The 19,364-nt window shown below is 38.3% G+C and overlaps 1 protein-coding gene across 1 annotated transcript in view; it reads left to right on the forward strand.

Annotated features, from left to right (window-relative positions):
- Window positions 1–19,364, forward strand: part of LOC133576959 (myozenin-2-like) — a 51,559-nt gene that overhangs the window by 22,263 nt on the left and 9,932 nt on the right. The window contains exons 4-5 of the mRNA XM_061930399.2: window positions 15,922–16,075; window positions 16,306–16,489. Coding sequence (XP_061786383.1) covers window positions 15,922–16,075; window positions 16,306–16,489 — 338 coding nt within the window. The remainder of the gene's footprint in view (window positions 1–15,921; window positions 16,076–16,305; window positions 16,490–19,364) is intronic.

Consider the following 19,364-nt stretch of genomic DNA (forward strand, 5'->3'; position numbering starts at 1 on the left):
TATTATCGGCCGATAAATGCTTTAAAAGGTAATATCGGAAATTATCGGTATCGGTTTCCAAAAGTACAATTCATGACATTTTAAAAGGCCGCTGGGAGAAGTACAGAGCGCCAATAAACCTTAAAGGCACTGCCTTTACGTGCCGGCCCAGTCACATACAGGTAAAAGCCAGTAAATTAGAATATTTTGAAAAACTTGATTTATTTCAGTAATTGCATTCAAAAGGTGTAACTTGTACATTATATTTATTCATTGCACACAGACTGATGCATTCAAATGTTTATTTCATTTAATTTTGATGATTTGAAGTGGCAACAAATGAAAATCCAAAATTCTGTGTGTCACAAAATTAGAATATTACTTAAGGCTAATACAAAAAAGGGATTTTTAGAAATGTTGGCCAACTGAAAAGTATGAAAATGAAAAATATGAGCATGTACAATACTCAATACTTGGTTGGAGCTCCTTTTGCCTCAATTACTGCGTTAATGCGGCGTGGCATGGAGTCGATGAGTTTCTGGCACTGCTCAGGTGTTATGAGAGCCCAGGTTGCTCTGATAGTGGCCTTCAACTCTTCTGCGTTTTTGGGTCTGGCATTCTGCATCTTCCTTTTCACAATACCCCACAGATTTTCTATGGGGCTAAGGTCAGGGGAGTTGGCGGGCCAATTTAGAACAGAAATACCATGATCCGTAAACCAGGCACGGGTAGATTTTGCGCTGTGTGCAGGCGCCAAGTCCTGTTGGAACTTGAAATCTCCATCTCCATAGAGCAGGTCAGCAGCAGGAAGCATGAAGTGCTCTAAAACTTGCTGGTAGACGGCTGCGTTGACCCTGGATCTCAGGAAACAGAGTGGACCGACACCAGCAGATGACATGGCACCCCAAACCATCACCCAACCATGCAAATTTTGCATTTCCTTTGCAAATCGAGGTCCCAGAGTCTGGAGGAAGACAGGAGAGGCACAGGATCCACGTTGCCTGAAGTCTAGTGTAAAGTTTCCACCATCAGTGATGGTTTGGGGTGCCATGTCATCTGCTGGTGTCGGTCCACTCTGTTTCCTGAGATCCAGGGTCAACGCAGCCGTCTACCAGCAAGTTTTAGAGCACTTCATGCTTCCTGCTGCTGACCTGCTCTATGGAGATGGAGATTTCAAGTTCCAACAGGACTTGGCGCCTGCACACAGCGCAAAATCTACCCGTGCCTGGTTTACGGACCATGGTATTTCTGTTCTAAATTGGCCCGCCAACTCCCCTGACCTTAGCCCCATAGAAAATCTGTGGGGTATTGTGAAAAGGAAGATGCAGAATGCCAGACCCAAAAACGCAGAAGAGTTGAAGGCCACTATCAGAGCAACCTGGGCTCTCATAACACCTGAGCAGTGCCAGAAACTCATCGACTCCATGCCACGCCGCATTAACGCAGTAATTGAGGCAAAAGGAGCTCCAACCAAGTATTGAGTATTGTACATGCTCATATTTTTCATTTTCATACTTTTCAGTTGGCCAACATTTCTAAAAATCCCTTTTTTGTATTAGCCTTAAGTAATATTCTAATTTTGTGACACACGGAATTTTGGATTTTCATTTGTTGCCACTTCAAATCATCAAAATTAAATGAAATAAACATTTGAATGCATCAGTCTGTGTGCAATGAATAAATATAATGTACAAGTTACACCTTTTGAATGCAATTACTGAAATAAATCAAGTTTTTCAAAATATTCTAATTTACTGGCTTTTACCTGTAATATCTACGGCTTTTCACACACACAAGTGAATGCAAGGCATTCTTGGTCAACAGCCATACAGGTCACACTGAGGGTGGCCGTATAAACAAGTTTAACACTGTTACAAATATGCGCCACACTGTGAACCCACACCAAACAAGAATGACAAACACATTTCGGGAGAACATCCGCTCTGTAACACAACATAAACAACAGAACAAATACCCAGAACCCCTTAGTGATGCTTGTTTTCATTCAGAAAAATCAACCTCTCACACGTGATGACAATGCACTTTAAAGGATTGCCGAGTCTAGACTGAAGCAGTTTTTTTTTGTGCCTTTCTTGTTTTTATTTGCACATTTTTGTTACTCATACAAATACGTTAAGAACAGGGGAGATTGAGCCCAGTTTCTAGTATACTCTGGACTGAAGATGTGTGCCTTCATTGTTTTTGTAGCTGTTGTTTTGAGGCATGTTTAAAAAAAAAAATAATAATAATGCACTTTGTGAAAGTCAAAGTATAGTATTTCCCATAGTTGTAGTAGGTATCAGGGTTATGTCAGGGAGAGCATGTCCCACATTCCAAGCTGCTGTTTTGAGGCATGTTAAAATAAATAATGCACTTTGTGACTTCAATAATAAATATGGCAGTGCCATGTTGGCACTTTTTTCCATAACTTGAGTTGATTTATTTTGGAAAACCTTGTTACATTGTTTAATGCATCCAGCGGGGAATCACAACAAAATTAGGCATAATAATGTGTTCATTCCACCACTGTATATATCGGTATCGCTTGATATCGGAATCGGTAATTAAGAGTTGGACAATATCGGAATATCGGCAAAAAAGCCATTATCGGACATCCCTAATTACAAACGATAAAAAAATAATAAACAAACTAATAACTTAGGGGGAAAAAAGAAGACCAATTGTGGTGCAGTGTACTTTTGGGGGTTTTTGGCTTGTCCGCCCTTATTTTTTGTTTTTGCTAGTCCAACCTTTGTTAGCTAGCAAGTTACTTCCTGGCTCAGATCGTAAGACTTCAGATGGCCGACTGTTTGTTTGTTTGTTTCTTCGCTGGCTCATTCTTGTTACTTAAAATGGCGGTAATAAAACATTATTGAAACATTAAATGAAAAAGATCCAATAAAAATACCTCAAACTAAATTAGATAACTAACAGAGCGCTGTATTTGTTTTTGTGTATCCATATTTTCTTGGTTTTTGAGCGTACTACTTCCTGGTTCACAAAGAATAATTCTCACGTTTGGACTGTACCAAAGCAGAGAAACAAGTCTCAAAAAGTAAACAAATGACAAACAACAAAAGAAGAAAAATTGTGGCGCACCGTTTCTTTTTTTGGTTTTTGCTAGTCCAACCTTTGTTAGCTAGCAAGTTTACCTTCTGGTTCAGATCGTAAGACTTCAGATGGCCGACTGTTTGTTTGTTTGTTTATTCGCTGGCTCATCCCTGTTTTTAGACAATAACTTAAAATGGCAGTAATAAAACTTTGTTGAAACATTAAATGAAAAAGATCAAATAAAAATACCTCAAACTAAATTAGATAACTAACAGAGCGCTGTATTTGTTTTTGTGTATCCATATTTTTCACAAAGAATAATTCTCACGTTTGGACTGTACCAAAGCAGAGAAACAATTCTCAAAAAGTAAACAAATGACAGACAACAAAAGAAGAAAAATTGTGGCGCACCGTTTCTTTTTTTGGTATTGGCTTGTCCAACCTTTGTTAGCTAGCAAGTTTACCTTCTGGTTCAGATCGTAAGACTTCAGATGGCCGACTGTTTGTTTGTTTGTTTCTTCGCTGGCTCATCCCTGTTTTTAGACAATAACTTAAAATAGCAGAAATAAAACTTTGTTGAAACATTAAATGAAAAAGATACAATAAAAATACCTCAAACAAAACTTGATAACCAACAGAGCGCTGTATTTGTTTTTGTGTATCCATATTTTCTCAGTTTTTGAGCGTACTACTTCCTGGTTCACAAAGAATAATGTTGACGTTTGGACAGTACCAAAGCAGAGAAACAAGTCCAACGTGACTCAAAAAGTAAACAAGTAATAAACAATAAAAGAAGAAAAATTGTGGCGCACCGTTTCTTTCTTTGTTTTGGCTTGTCCAACCTTTGTTAGCTAGCAAGTTTACCTTCTGGTTCAGATCGTAAGACTTCAGATGGCCGACTGTTTGTTTGTTTGTTTCTTCGCAGGCTCATTCTTGTTACTTAAAATGGCGGTAATAAAACATTATTGAAATATTAAATGAAAAAGATCAAATAAAAATACCTCAAACTAAATTAGATAACTAACAGAATGCTGTATTTGTTTTTGTGTATCCATATTTTCTTGGTTTTTGAGCGTACTACTTCCTGGTTCACAAAGAATAATTCTCACGTTTGGACTGTACCAAAGCAGAGAAACAAGTCTCAAAAAGTAAACAAATGACAGACAACAAAAGAAGAAAAATTGTGGCGCACCGTTTCTTTTTTTGGTTTTGGCTTGTCCAACCTTTGTTAGCTAGCAAGTTTACCTTCTGGTTCAGATCGTAAGACTTCAGATGGCCGACTGTTTGTTTGTTTGTTTGTTTCTTCGCTGGCTCATCCCTGTTTTTAGACAATAACTTAAAATAGCAGAAATAAAACTTTGTTGAAACATTAAATGAAAAAGATACAATAAAAATACCTCAAACAAAACTTGATAACCAACAGAGCGCTGTATTTGTTTTTGTGTATCCATATTTTCTCAGTTTTTGAGCGTACTACTTCCTGGTTCACAAAGAATAATGTTGACGTTTGGACTGTACCAAAGCAGAGAAACAAGTCCAACGTGACTCAAAAAGTAAACAAGAAATAAACAATAAAAGAAGAAAAATTGTGGCGCACCGTTTCTTTCTTTGTTTTGGCTTGTCCAACCTTTGTTAGCTAGCAAGTTTACCTTCTGGTTCAGATCGTAAGACTTCAGATGGCCGACTGTTTGTTTGTTTGTTTCTTCGCAGGCTCATTCTTGTTACTTAAAATGACGGTAATAAAACATTATTGAAACATTAAATGAAAAAGATCAAATAAAAATACCTCAAACTAAATTAGATAACTAACAGAATGCTGTATTTGTTTTTGTGTATCCATATTTTCTTGGTTTTTCAGCGTACTACTTCCTGGTTCACAAAGAATAATGTTGACGTTTGGACTGTACCAAAGCAGAGAAACAAGTCTCAAAAAGTAAACAAATGACAAACAACAAAAGAAGAAAAATTGTGGCGCACCGTTTCTTTTTTTGGTTTTTGCTAGTCCAACCTTTGTTAGCTAGCAAGTTTACCTTCTGGTTCAGATCGTAAGACTTCAGATGGCCGACTGTTTGTTTGTTTGTTTCTTCGCTGGCTCATCCCTGTTTTTAGACAATAACTTAAAATGACAGTAATAAAACTTTGTTGAAACATTAAATGAAAAAGATCAAATAAAAATACCTCAAACTAAATTGCATAACTAACAGAGCGTTGTATTTGTTTTTGTGTATCCATATTTTCTTGGTTTTTGAGCGTACGACTTCCTGGTTCACAAAGAATAATTCTCACGTTTGGACTGTACCAAAGCAGAGAAACAAGTCTCAAAAAGTAAACAAATGACAAACAACAAAAGAAGAAAAATTGTGGCGCACCGTTTCTTTTTTTGGTTTTTGCTAGTCCAACCTTTGTTAGCTAGCAAGTTTACCTTCTGGTTCAGATCGTAAGACTTCAGATGGCCGACTGTTTGTTTGTTTGTTTCTTCGCTGGCTCATGCCTGTTTTTAGACAATAACTTAAAATAGCAGAAATAAAACATTATTGAAACATTAAATGAAAAAGATCAAATAAAAATACCTCAAACTAAATTAGATAACTAACAGAGCGCTGTATTTGTTTTTGTGTATCCATATTTTTCACAAAGAATAATTCTCACGTTTGGACTGTACCAAAGCAGAGAAACAAGTCTCAAAAAGTAAACAAATGACAGACAACAAAAGAAGAAAAATTGTGGCGCACAGTTTCTTTTTTTGGTTTTTGCTAGTCCAACCTTTGTTAGCTAGCAAGTTACTTCCTGGTTCAGATCATAAGACTTCAGATGGCCCGACTGTTAGTTTGTTTCTTCGCTGGCTCATCCCTGTTTTTAGACAATAACTTAAAATAGCAGAAATAAAACTTTGTTGAAACATTAAATGAAAAAGATACAATAAAAATACCTCAAACAAAACTTGATAACCAACAGAGCGCTGTATTTGTTTTTGTGTATCCATATTTTCTCAGTTTTTGAGCGTACTACTTCCTGGTTCACAAAGAATAATGTTGACGTTTGGACTGTACCAAAGCAGAGAAACAAGTCCAACGTGACTCAAAAAGTAAACAAGTAATAAACAATAAAAGAAGAAAAATTGTGGCGCACCGTTTCTTTCTTTGTTTTGGCTTGTCCAACCTTTGTTAGCTAGCAAGTTACTTCCTGGCTCAGATCGTAAGACTTCAGATGGCCGACTGTTTGTTTGTTTGTTTCTTCGCTGGCTCATTCTTGTTACTTAAAATGGCGGTAATAAAACATTATTGAAACATTAAATGAAAAAGATCAAATAAAAATACCTCAAACTAAATTAGATAATTAACAGAATGCTGTATTTGTTTTTGTGTATCCATATTTTCTTGGTTTTTGAGCGTACTACTTCCTGGTTCACAAAGAATAATTCTCACGTTTGGACTGTACCAAAGCAGAGAAACAAGTCTCAAAAAGTAAACAAATGACAAACAACAAAAGAAGAAAAATTGTGGCGCACCGTTTCTTTTTTTGGTTTTTGCTAGTCCAACCTTTGTTAGCTGGCAAGTTTACCTTCTGGTTCAGATCGTAAGACTTCAGATGGCCGACTGTTTGTTTGTTTGTTTATTCGCTGGCTCATGCCTGTTTTTAGACAATAACTTAAAATAGCAGAAATAAAACATTATTGAAACATTAAATGAAAAAGATCAAATAAAAATACCTCAAACTAAATTAGATAACTAACAGAGCGCTGTATTTGTTTTTGTGTATCCATATTTTTCACAAAGAATAATTCTCACGTTTGGACTGTACCAAAGCAGAGAAACAAGTCTCAAAAAGTAAACAAATGACAAACAACAAAAGAAGAAAAATTGTGGCGCACCGTTTCTTTTTTTGGTATTGGCTTGTCCAACCTTTGTTAGCTAGCAAGTTACTTCCTGGTTCAGATCGTAAGACTTCAGATGGCCGACTGTTTGTTTGTTTGTTTCTTCGCTGGCTCATCCCTGTTTTTAGACAATAACTTAAAATGACAGTAATAAAACTTTGTTGAAACATTAAATGAAAAAGATCAAATAAAAATACCTCAAACTAAATTGCATAACTAACAGAGCGTTGTATTTGTTTTTGTGTATCCATATTTTCTTGGTTTTTGAGCGTACGACTTCCTGGTTCACAAAGAATAATTCTCACGTTTGGACTGTACCAAAGCAGAGAAACAAGTTCAACGTGACTCAAAAAGTAAACAAATGACAAACAACAAAAGAAGAAAAATTGTGGCGCACCGTTTCTTTTTTTGGTTTTGGCTTGTTCAACCTTTGTTAGCTAGCAAGTTTACCTTCTGGTTCAGATCGTAAGACTTCAGATGGCCGACTGTTTGTTTGTTTGTTTGTTTCTTTGCAGGCTCATTTTTGTTACTTAAAATGGCGGTAATAAAACATTATTGAAACATTAAATGAAAAAGATCAAATAAAAATACCTCAAACTAAATTAGATAACTAACAGAGCGCTGTATTTGTTTTTGTGTATCCATATTTTTCACAAAGAATAATTCTCACGTTTGGACTGTACCAAAGCAGAGAAACAAGTCTCAAAAAGTAAACAAATGACAGACAACAAAAGAAGAAAAATTGTGGCGCACCGTTTCTTTTTTTGGTTTTGGCTTGTCCAACCTTTGTTAGCTAGCAAGTTTACCTTCTGGTTCAGATCGTAAGACTTCAGATGGCCGACTGTTTGTTTGTTTGTTTGTTTCTTCGCTGGCTCATCCCTGTTTTTAGACAATAACTTAAAATGGCAGTAATAAAACTTTGTTGAAACATTAAATGAAAAAGATACAATAAAAATACCTCAAACAAATCTTGATAACTATGGAGCGCTGTATTTGTTTTTGTGTATCCATATTTTCTTGGTTTTTGAGCGTACTACTTCCAGGTTCACAAAGAATAATTCTCACGTTTGGACTGTACCAAAGCAGAGAAACAAGTCTCAAAAAGTAAACAAATGACAAACAACAAAAGAAGAAAAATTGTGGCGCACCGTTTCTTTTTTTGGTTTTTGCTAGTCCAACCTTTGTTAGCTAGCAAGTTTACCTTCTGGTTCAGATCGTAAGACTTCAGATGGCCGACTGTTTGTTTGTTTGTTTATTCGCTGGCTCATGCCTGTTTTTAGACAATAACTTAAAATAGCAGAAATAAAACATTATTGAAACATTAAATGAAAAAGATCAAATAAAAATACCTCAAACTAAATTAGATAACTAACAGAGCGCTGTATTTGTTTTTGTGTATCCATATTTTTCACAAAGAATAATTCTCACGTTTGGACTGTACCAAAGCAGAGAAACAAGTCTCAAAAAGTAAACAAATGACAGACAACAAAAGAAGAAAAATTGTGGCGCACCGTTTCTTTTTTTGGTTTTGGCTTGTCCAACCTTTGTTAGCTAGCAATTTTACCTTCTGGTTCAGATCGTAAGACTTCAGATGGCCGACTGTTTGTTTGTTTCTTCGCTGGCTCATCCCTGTTTTTAGACAATAACTTAAAATAGCAGAAATAAAACATTATTGAAACATTAAATGAAAAAGATCAAATAAAAATACCTCAAACTAAATTAGATAACTAACAGAGCGCTGTATTTGTTTTTGTGTATCCATATTTTTCACAAAGAATAATTCTCACGTTTGGACTGTACCAAAGCAGAGAAACAAGTCTCAAAAAGTAAACAAATGACAGACAACAAAAGAAGAAAAATTGTGGCGCACCGTTTCTTTTTTTGGTTTTGGCTTGTTCAACCTTTGTTAGCTAGCAAGTTTACCTTCTGGTTCAGATCGTAAGACTTCAGATGGCCGACTGTTTGTTTGTTTGTTTCTTCGCTGGCTCATTCTTGTTACTTAAAATGGCGGTAATAAAACATTATTGAAACATTAAATGAAAAAGATCCAATAAAAATACCTCAAACTAAATTAGATAACTAACAGAATGCTGTATTTGTTTTTGTGTATCCATATTTTCTTGGTTTTTGAGCGTACTACTTCCTGGTTCACAAAGAATAATTCTCACGTTTGGACTGTACCAAAGCAGAGAAACAAGTCTCAAAAAGTAAACAAATGACAAACAACAAAAGAAGAAAAATTGTGGCGCACAGTTTCTTTTTTTGGTTTTTGCTAGTCCAACCTTTGTTAGCTAGCAAGTTACTTCCTGGTTCAGATCGTAAGACTTCAGATGGCCCGACTGTTAGTTTGTTTCTTCGCTGGCTCATCCCTGTTTTTAGACAATAACTTAAAATAGCAGAAATAAAACTTTGTTGAAACATTAAATGAAAAAGATACAATAAAAATACCTCAAACAAAACTTGATAACTATGGAGCCAGTATTTGTTTTTGTGTATCCATATTTTCTCAGTTTTTGAGCGTACGACTTCCTGGTTCACAAAGAATAATGTTGACGTTTGGACTGTACCAAAGCAGAGAAACAAGTCCAACGTGACTCAAAAAGTAAACAAATGACAAACAACAAAAGAAGAAAAATTGTGGCGCACCGTTTCTTTTTTTGGTTTTGGCTTGTTCAACCTTTGTTAGCTAGCAAGTTTACCTTCTGGTTCAGATCGTAAGACTTCAGATGGCCGACTGTTTGTTTGTTTGTTTGTTTCTTTGCAGGCTCATTTTTGTTACTTAAAATGGCGGTAATAAAACATTATTGAAACATTAAATGAAAAAGATCAAATAAAAATACCTCAAACTAAATTAGATAACTAACAGAGAGCTGTAATTGTTTTTGTGTATCCATATTTTTCACAAAGAATAATTCTCACGTTTGGACTGTACCAAAGCAGAGAAACAAGTCTCAAAAAGTAAACAAATGACAGACAACAAAAGAAGAAAAATTGTGGCGCACCGTTTCTTTTTTTGGTTTTGGCTTGTCCAACCTTTGTTAGCTAGCAAGTTTACCTTCTGGTTCAGATCGTAAGACTTCAGATGGCCGACTGTTTGTTTGTTTGTTTATTCGCTGGCTCATGCCTGTTTTTAGACAATAACTTAAAATAGCAGAAATAAAACATTATTGAAACATTAAATGAAAAAGATCAAATAAAAATACCTCAAACTAAATTAGATAACTAACAGAGCGCTGTATTTGTTTTTGTGTATCCATATTTTTCACAAAGAATAATTCTCACGTTTGGACTGTACCAAAGCAGAGAAACAAGTCTCAAAAAGTAAACAAATGACAAACAACAAAAGAAGAAAAATTGTGGCGCACCGTTTCTTTTTTTGGTTTTTGCTAGTCCAACCTTTGTTAGCTAGCAAGTTACTTCCTGGTTCAGATCGTAAGACTTCAGATGGCCGACTGTTAGTTTGTTTGTTTGTTTCTTCGCTGGCTCATGCCTGTTTTTAGACAATAACTTAAAATAGCAGAAATAAAACATTATTGAAACATTAAATGAAAAAGATCAAATAAAAATACCTCAAACTAAATTAGATAACTAACAGAGCGCTGTATTTGTTTTTGTGTATCCATATTTTTCACAAAGAATAATTCTCACGTTTGGACTGTACCAAAGCAGAGAAACAAGTCTCAAAAAGTAAACAAATGACAAACAACAAAAGAAGAAAAATTGTGGCGCACCGTTTCTTTTTTTGGTTTTTGCTAGTCCAACCTTTGTTAGCTAGCAAGTTACTTCCTGGTTCAGATCGTAAGACTTCAGATGGCCGACTGTTTGTTTGTTTGTTTGTTTCTTCGCTGGCTCATCCCTGTTTTTAGACAATAACTTAAAATGACAGTAATAAAACTTTGTTGAAACATTAAATGAAAAAGATCAAATAAAAATACCTCAAACTAAATTGCATAACTAACAGAGCGTTGTATTTGTTTTAAATGTGCTCTATAAATAAAGTTGATTTGATTTGATTTGATTTGTGTATCCATATTTTTCACAAAGAATAATTCTCACAATTGGACTGTACCAAAGCAGAGAAACAAGTCTCAAAAAGTAAACAAATGACAAACAACAAAAGAAGAAAAATTGTGGCGCACCGTTTCTTTTTTTGGTTTTTGCTAGTCCAACCTTTGTTAGCTAGCAAGTTTACCTTCTGGTTCAGATCGTAAGACTTCAGATGGCCGACTGTTTGTTTGTTTGTTTATTCGCTGGCTCATGCCTGTTTTTAGACAATAACTTAAAATAGCAGAAATAAAACATTATTGAAACATTAAATGAAAAAGATCAAATAAAAATACCTCAAACTAAATTAGATAACTAACAGAGCGCTGTATTTGTTTTTGTGTATCCATATTTTTCACAAAGAATAATTCTCACGTTTGGACTGTACCAAAGCAGAGAAACAAGTCTCAAAAAGTAAACAAATGACAAACAACAAAAGAAGAAAAATTGTGGCGCACCGTTTCTTTTTTTGGTTTTTGCTAGTCCAACCTTTGTTAGCTAGCAAGTTACTTCCTGGTTCAGATCGTAAGACTTCAGATGGCCGACTGTTAGTTTGTTTGTTTGTTTCTTCGCTGGCTCATGCCTGTTTTTAGACAATAACTTAAAATAGCAGAAATAAAACATTATTGAAACATTAAATGAAAAAGATCAAATAAAAATACCTCAAACTAAATTAGATAACTAACAGAGCGCTGTATTTGTTTTTGTGTATCCATATTTTTCACAAAGAATAATTCTCACGTTTGGACTGTACCAAAGCAGAGAAACAAGTCTCAAAAAGTAAACAAATGACAAACAACAAAAGAAGAAAAATTGTGGCGCACCGTTTCTTTTTTTGGTTTTTGCTAGTCCAACCTTTGTTAGCTAGCAAGTTACTTCCTGGTTCAGATCGTAAGACTTCAGATGGCCCGACTGTTAGTTTGTTTCTTCGCTGGCTCATCCCTGTTTTTAGACAATAACTTAAAATAGCAGAAATAAAACTTTGTTGAAACATTAAATGAAAAAGATATAATAAAAATACCTCAAACAAAACTTGATAACCAACAGAGCGCTGTATTTGTTTTTGTGTATCCATATTTTCTCAGTTTTTGAGCGTACGACTTCCTGGTTCACAAAGAATAATGTTGACGTTTGGACTGTACCAAAGCAGAGAAACAAGTCCAACGTGACTCAAAAAGTAAACAAATGACAAACAACAAAAGAAGAAAAATTGTGGCGCACCGTTTCTTTTTTTGGTTTTGGCTTGTTCAACCTTTGTTAGCTAGCAAGTTTACCTTCTGGTTCAGATCGTAAGACTTCAGATGGCCGACTGTTTTTTTGTTTGTTTGTTTCTTTGCAGGCTCATTTTTGTTACTTAAAATGGCGGTAATAAAACATTATTGAAACATTAAATGAAAAAGATCAAATAAAAATACCTCAAACTAAATTAGATAACTAACAGAGAGCTGTAATTGTTTTTGTGTATCCATATTTTTCACAAAGAATAATTCTCACGTTTGGACTGTACCAAAGCAGAGAAACAAGTCTCAAAAAGTAAACAAATGACAGACAACAAAAGAAGAAAAATTGTGGCGCACCGTTTCTTTTTTTGGTTTTGGCTTGTCCAACCTTTGTTAGCTAGCAAGTTTACCTTCTGGTTCAGATCGTAAGACTTCAGATGGCCGACTGTTTGTTTGTTTGTTTCTTCGCTGGCTCATCCCTGTTTTTAGACAATAACTTAAAATAGCAGAAATAAAACTTTGTTGAAACATTAAATGAAAAAGATACAATAAAAATACCTCAAACAAAACTTGATAACTATGGAGCGCTGTATTTGTTTTTGTGCATCCATATTTTCCCAGTTTTTGAGCGAAAATTAGTTTAACTCGAGGGGCCAAATTTAGAGGAAAAAAATGTGTCTGGGGGCCAGTATATCTATTTTTAGGAACACTAATACAAAACCTCACAATAATGTCTGATTGAATGCTAAAAACGTTATAACAGACCGCCTTAAACGGAATGGAATTTTACATGTTTTTACTGAATGAGACACCCAGAATGTACATGAAAATAAAGAATGTGGGATTTACAATATTAACTATGAAGGATAAAACACTGAATATTGACAACATATGAACATCACACCCGCTCTCCATCCACATATTTTACAATCAAGCGAAACGAAACAAAAATGCAACAAACAGCTAAATATGAGCGCAAAGGCTAAAAAAATAAACCCACCTACAATCTGATATATGTGATATATCACTAAGCTTTAGAACTTTCTTGTAAAAATCTCCTTCCACGTCTGTCCCTGAAACCCACATTTCGGGCTCTGGAAACACTCTGTGGAAACGCTCCCCACCCACACTGATTACCATAGTAACTAATTAGATTACCATAGTAACTAATTAGAAACCATAGTAACTAGTATATCATGCAAAAGCGCAGATTCCAACCATTGAAAGACTTAGTATAGTTCAGGGGTCGGCAACCTTTACCAGTCAAAGAGCCATTTTGACCAGTTTCGCAAATTTTGTCAGCGTCATGCGTGCCGTGATGGTACAGCATATAGCACCCACTACAGCCAGCGTGCCTGAACAGCCATACGCTGTACGGGGCTTCCGCTTGCTCACGTAGGTGACAGCAAGGCATACTTGGTTAACAACCACACAGGTCACACTGACGGTGGCGGTATAAAAAAAAACAAAAAAACTTTAACACTCTTACTAATGGCAGACCGGGGTGGTGGTTCCTCTCTTTAAGAAGGGGAACCGGAGGGTGTGTTCTAACTATCGTGGGATCACACTCCTCAGCCTTCCCGGTAAGGTCTATTCAGGTGTACTGGAGAGGAGGCTACGCCGGATAGTCGAACCTCGGATTCAGGAGGAACAGTGTGGTTTTCGTCCTGGTCGTGGAACTGTGGACCAGCTCTATACTCTCGGCAGGGTCCTTGAGGGTGCATGGGAGCTTGCCCAACCAGTCTACATGTGCTTTGTGGACTTGGAGAAGGCATTCGACCGTGTACCCCGGGAAGTCCTGTGGGGAGTGCTCAGAGAGTATGGGGTAACGGACTGTCTTATTGTGGCAGTTATGATCAGTGTCAGAGCTTGGTCCGCATTGCCGGCAGTAAGTCGGACACGTTTCCAGTGAGGGTTGGACTCCGCCAAGGCTGCCCTTTGTCACCGATTCTGTTCATAACCTTTATGGACAGAATTTCTAGGCGCAGTCAGGGCGTTGAGGGGATCTGGTTTGGTGGCTGCAGGATTAGGTCACTGCTATTTGCAGATGATGTGGTCCTGATGGCTTCCTCCGGCCAAGATCTTCAACTCTCACTGGATCGGTTCGCAGCCGAGTGTGAAGCGACTGGGATGGGAATCAGCACCTCCAAGTCCGAGTCCACGGTTCTCTCCCGGAAAAGGGTGGAGTGCCATCTCCGGGTTGGGGAGGAGATCTTGCCCCAAGTGGAGGAGTTCAAGTACCTCGGAGTCTTGTTCACGAGTGGGGGAAGAGTGGATCGTGAGATCGACAGGCGGATCGGTGCGGCGTCTTCAGTAATGCGGACGCTGTATCGATCCGTTGTGGTGAAGAAGGAGCTGAGCCGGAAGGCAAAGCTCTCGATTTACCGGTCGATCTACGTTCCCATCCTCACCTATGGTCATGAGCTTTGGGTCATGACCGAAAGGACAAGATCACGGGTACAAGCGGCCGAAATGAGTTTCCTCCGCCGAGTGGCGGGGCTCTCCCTTAGAGATAGGGTGAGAAGCTCTGTCATTCGGGGGGAGCTCAAAGTAAAGCCGCTGCTCCTCCACATCAAGAGGAGCCAGATGAGGTGGTTCGGGCATCTGGTCAGGATGCCACCCGAACGCCTCCCTAGGAAGGTGTTTCGGGCACGTCCGACCGGTAGGAGGCCACGGGGAAGACCCAGGACACGCTGGGAAGACTATCTCTCCCGGCTGGCCTGGGAACGCCTCGGGATCCCCCGGGAGGAGCTGGACGAAGTGGCTGGGGAGAGGGAAGTCTGGGCTTCCCTGCTTAAGCTGCTGCCCCCCGCGACCCGACCTCGGATAAGCGGAAGAAGATGGATGGATGGATGGACTCTTACTAATAATGCGCCACACTGTGAACCCACACCAAACAAGAATGACAAACAAATTTCGGGAGAACATCTGCACCGTAACACAACATAAACACAACAGGACAAATACCCAGAATCCCATGCAGCCCTAACTCTTCCGGCACACTGTTAATACAGATTGTAGCGGGTGCCAAATGTTGTACCATCATGGCACGCCCTTATTATAGCTGTAAGGTTGTAAATCGGTGAATATTAATCTGCGAGAGGCACTGAAATCTGGAAGTCTCACGGGAAAATTGGGGGGTTCAGCAAGAAAGCTGCTGAGCCGCATCAGAGTGATCAAAGAGCCGCATGCGGCTCCGGAGCCGCGGGTTGCCGACCCCTGGTATAGTTGAAGACTTATGGTCATTAGAAAAGATGAGTGCACATCATAATGGCAGCTACACTTTACATCTTAAACATCTAAAAACATTATTTGGGAATGTCCGGCGGGCCAGATTGAAAAGCTCAACGGGCCCCTGGCCTTCATTTGCCCAGGTCTGTTGTAAACTGTAAATATGTTGGATATAATTATTGAACACAATAAGAATGAAGAGTAAGATTACTAATTGTAGTGTTAATATTTGAGTGGGCCTCTGGCTCCAGATGAAAAGTTGGGTCTCAAGGTCAAAAATGTTAAGAGCACCTGGTCTAAGTTGCCAAACTCAAGATTCAAATCTCACTACTGATAATAAAACGTATCTAATCACTAGATTAATCAAGCCTAGAATCATGCTGACTTTCTGGCTCTAGTTTCCTTCAGAGAACGCTTTTTATACCTTAGACAACTTTGCAGACCTGGTCCCCCTGATAGCTCAGAGGTGTGATTAAAGCGGACTCTTAAAACCCTGCAACAAATCTAATTGTCCTTCCCCAGGCCCACCCGGTGACCGTTCCTCCCCCGCAAATCACCCAGGAGCCTCGGGGAGGGAAGGAGAACCAAGCTTTTTCCATGCCTGGTAAGCACAGCCTGGTCATGAACCTTCAGAAGACGGTATCAAAGAAGGGCAGTCCTGATGTCCTGGCTCCAGGTAAAGGGTGCTGCACAAGCATGGAGGCCGTAGCTCAGCCTGGACAAAGCCAACGCTTGTAGACTTTATCTGGAATAGTTGGAGCATTGTAGGCTAAAGCTTTTAGTCTAACATGAATAGTGCTTGACATGGGAATGGATTAGCTTAGTTCCTTGCTGACAGTTAGATCCATACAGAATATTGAAGCATTCTAGTTGGATTGGACTCACCACAATGACATCCTTCCACAGGGTATTCTGGTCCACTGAAGGAGATTCCTCGTGAGAAGTTCAACACAACAGTGATTCCCAGATTATACTGCTCTCCGTGGAGGGAAGCTTTAGGCCGGAACGAGGATCTCCTGGAAACCCTCAACGCCCAACTGGCTCCCTTACCACAACGATACCGCCCTGCCAACTACAGGTGCTTCAACAGGTGAAAACCACTTCTTTCGTTCAAGTATTGGAACACTTGGTCATAACCAGAGGTGGGTAGAGTAGCCAGAAATTGTACTCAAGTAAGAGTACTGTTACTTTAGAGATTTATTACTCAAGTAAAAGTAAGGAGTAGTCACCCAAATATTTACTTGAGTAAAAGTAAAAAGTATGTTGTGAAAAAACTACTCAAGTACTGAGTAACTGATGAGTAACATATACACACACACACATATATATATATATATTTATATATATATATGGCCCTGCGATGAGGTGGCAACTTGTCCAGGGTGTACCCCGCCTTCCGCCCGATTGTAGCTGAGATAGGCTCCAGCGCCCCCCGCGACCCCAAAGGGAATAAGCGGTAGAAAATGGATGGATGGATGGATATATATATATATATACACACACACACACACACATATATATACATACATTGATATATACAGTATATAATTTATATTTATTTATTTTGCCGTTTTTGTTTACATGTTAAAGGTGTTTTAATGAATATACATGCATGTTTAACACATATAGATTCCTTTCTTTCATGAAGACAAGAATATAAGTTGGTGTATTACCTGATTCTGATGACTTGCATTGATTGTAATCAGACGTTTTCAAATGGAGGAGAAAAAAAGTTCCTCCTTTCTGTCTAATACCACATGAAAGTGGTTGGTTTTTGGCTTCTTATTTGTCCAGCTTCCATATTCGTTTTTATACACTTTACAAGAAATACATTGGCGGCAAACTCCGTCGCTTGCTAGCTTGCTAGCTTGTTTGCGCTGGCTTTCGGAGACTCTTATTTTGAAAGCGCAGGCGCGATGGAGCGGCACTTTTATTGTGAAGACAGGAACTGTGCAGTCAGTCTTTAGGCTTTTGACGGGATGTACGGTTGAAATAAAAAAAGGGTCTTTTTTCCTTCACACTTTTGATTGATTGATTGATTGATTGAAACTTTTATTAGTAGATTGCACAGTACAGTACATATTCCGTACGATTGACCACTAAATGGTAACACCCCAATAAGTTTTTCAACTTGTTTAAGTCAGGTCATGTGACCACCTGGCTGTTTGATTGGTCCAACGTCACCAGTGACTGCATCTGATTGGTGGAACGGAGTGAACGTCACCAGTGACTGTATTTGTTGAAACGCAGGCACTATGAAGGTCTGTCTGACAGACCAAAACAAACAAAGCGTGCATTAACAGATCGATAAAAATTAGTAGCGAGTAGCGAGCTGAATGTAGATAAAAGTAGCGGAGTAAAAGTAGCGTTCCTTCTCTATAAATATACTCAAGTAAAAGTAAAAGTATGTTGCATTAAAACTACTCTTTGAAGTACAATTTATCCCAAAAGTTACAAGTAGATGTAACGGAGTAAATGTAGCGCGTTACTACCCACCTCTGGTCATAACACAGTTATTCCCTGTTTCTCACCTCTCTGGGGGAACTGTGGGACTTTAGAGAGTGGACTGCATGCAAAAGGTCTGGGCTCTTTCACACCACCAGGTTTGCTTTGAATTGTTCAGATTTTCTTGTAAACATTAAAGTATGTGGGCCTCACAGTCAGGACATCAAGGCTTCCAATTCTCGTTTGGGCATCTCAAGATTCAAGATTTCGTCGAGGTGCTCAATAAAAATAAACATTGAAATGATGTAATGTAATAACATTTAATGCTAATATGAGAGATGCTTGCAAAAAAAAAAAGCTAGCATGCTAACGTTCTCACAAGTAAGCTAACAGAGAATGTGCTAACACACGCTAACTGCAAGCAAACTTGCTCGACACCAACGCAGATATAAAAAAAAACATGATTTTTGTACTGGGGGGTTCCTGTTGTGTGTCTATGTTGTGTGCTCATTGAACTACTACAAACCCCGTTTCCATATGAGTTGGGAAATTGTGTTAGATGTAAATATAAACGGAATACAATGATTTGCAAATCCTTTTCAACCCATATTTAGTTGAATATGCTACAAAGACAACATATTTGATGTTCAAACTCATAAACTTTATTTTTTTGCAAATAATCATTATTTTTATAATTTGATGCCAGCAACACGTGACAAAGAAGTTGGGAAAGTTGGCAATAAATACTGATAAAGTTGAGGAATGCTCATCAAACACTTATTTGGAACATCCCACAGGTGAACAGGCAAATTGGGAACAGGTGGGTGCCATGATTGGGTATAAAAGTAGATTCCATGAAATGCTCAGTCATTCACAAACAAGGATGGGGCGAGGGTCACCACTTTGTCAACAAATGCGTGAGCAAATTGTTGAACAGTTTAAGAAAAACCTTTCTCAACCAGCTATTGCAAGGAATTTAGGGATTTCACCATCTACGCTCCGTAATATCATCAAAGGGTTCAGAGAATCTGGAGAAATCACTGCACGTAAGCAGCTAAGCCCGTGACCTTCGATCCCTCAGGCTGTACTGCATCAACAAGCGACATCAGTGTGTAAAGGATATCACCACATGGGCTCAGGAACACTTCAGAAACCCACTGTCAGTAACTACAGTTGGTCGATACATCTGTAAGTGCAAGTTAAAACTCTCCTACGCAAGGCGAAAACCGTTTATCAACAACACCCAGAAACGCCGTCGACTTCGCTGGGCCTGAGCTCATCTAAGATGGACTGATACAAAGTGGAAAAGTGTTCTGTGGTCTGACGAGTCCACATTTCAAATTGTTTTTGGAAACTGTGGACGTCGTGTCCTCTGGACCAAAGAGGAAAAGAACCATCCGGATTGTTATAGGCGCAAAGTGTAAAAGGCAGCATATGTGATGGTATGGGGGTGTATGAGTCCCCAAGACATGGGTAACTTACACATCTGTGAAGGCACTATTAATGCTGAAAGGTACATA

This window comes from Nerophis lumbriciformis, linkage group LG36 (genome assembly GCF_033978685.3).
Source record: "Nerophis lumbriciformis linkage group LG36, RoL_Nlum_v2.1, whole genome shotgun sequence".
Lineage (NCBI taxonomy): Eukaryota > Metazoa > Chordata > Actinopteri > Syngnathiformes > Syngnathidae > Nerophis > Nerophis lumbriciformis.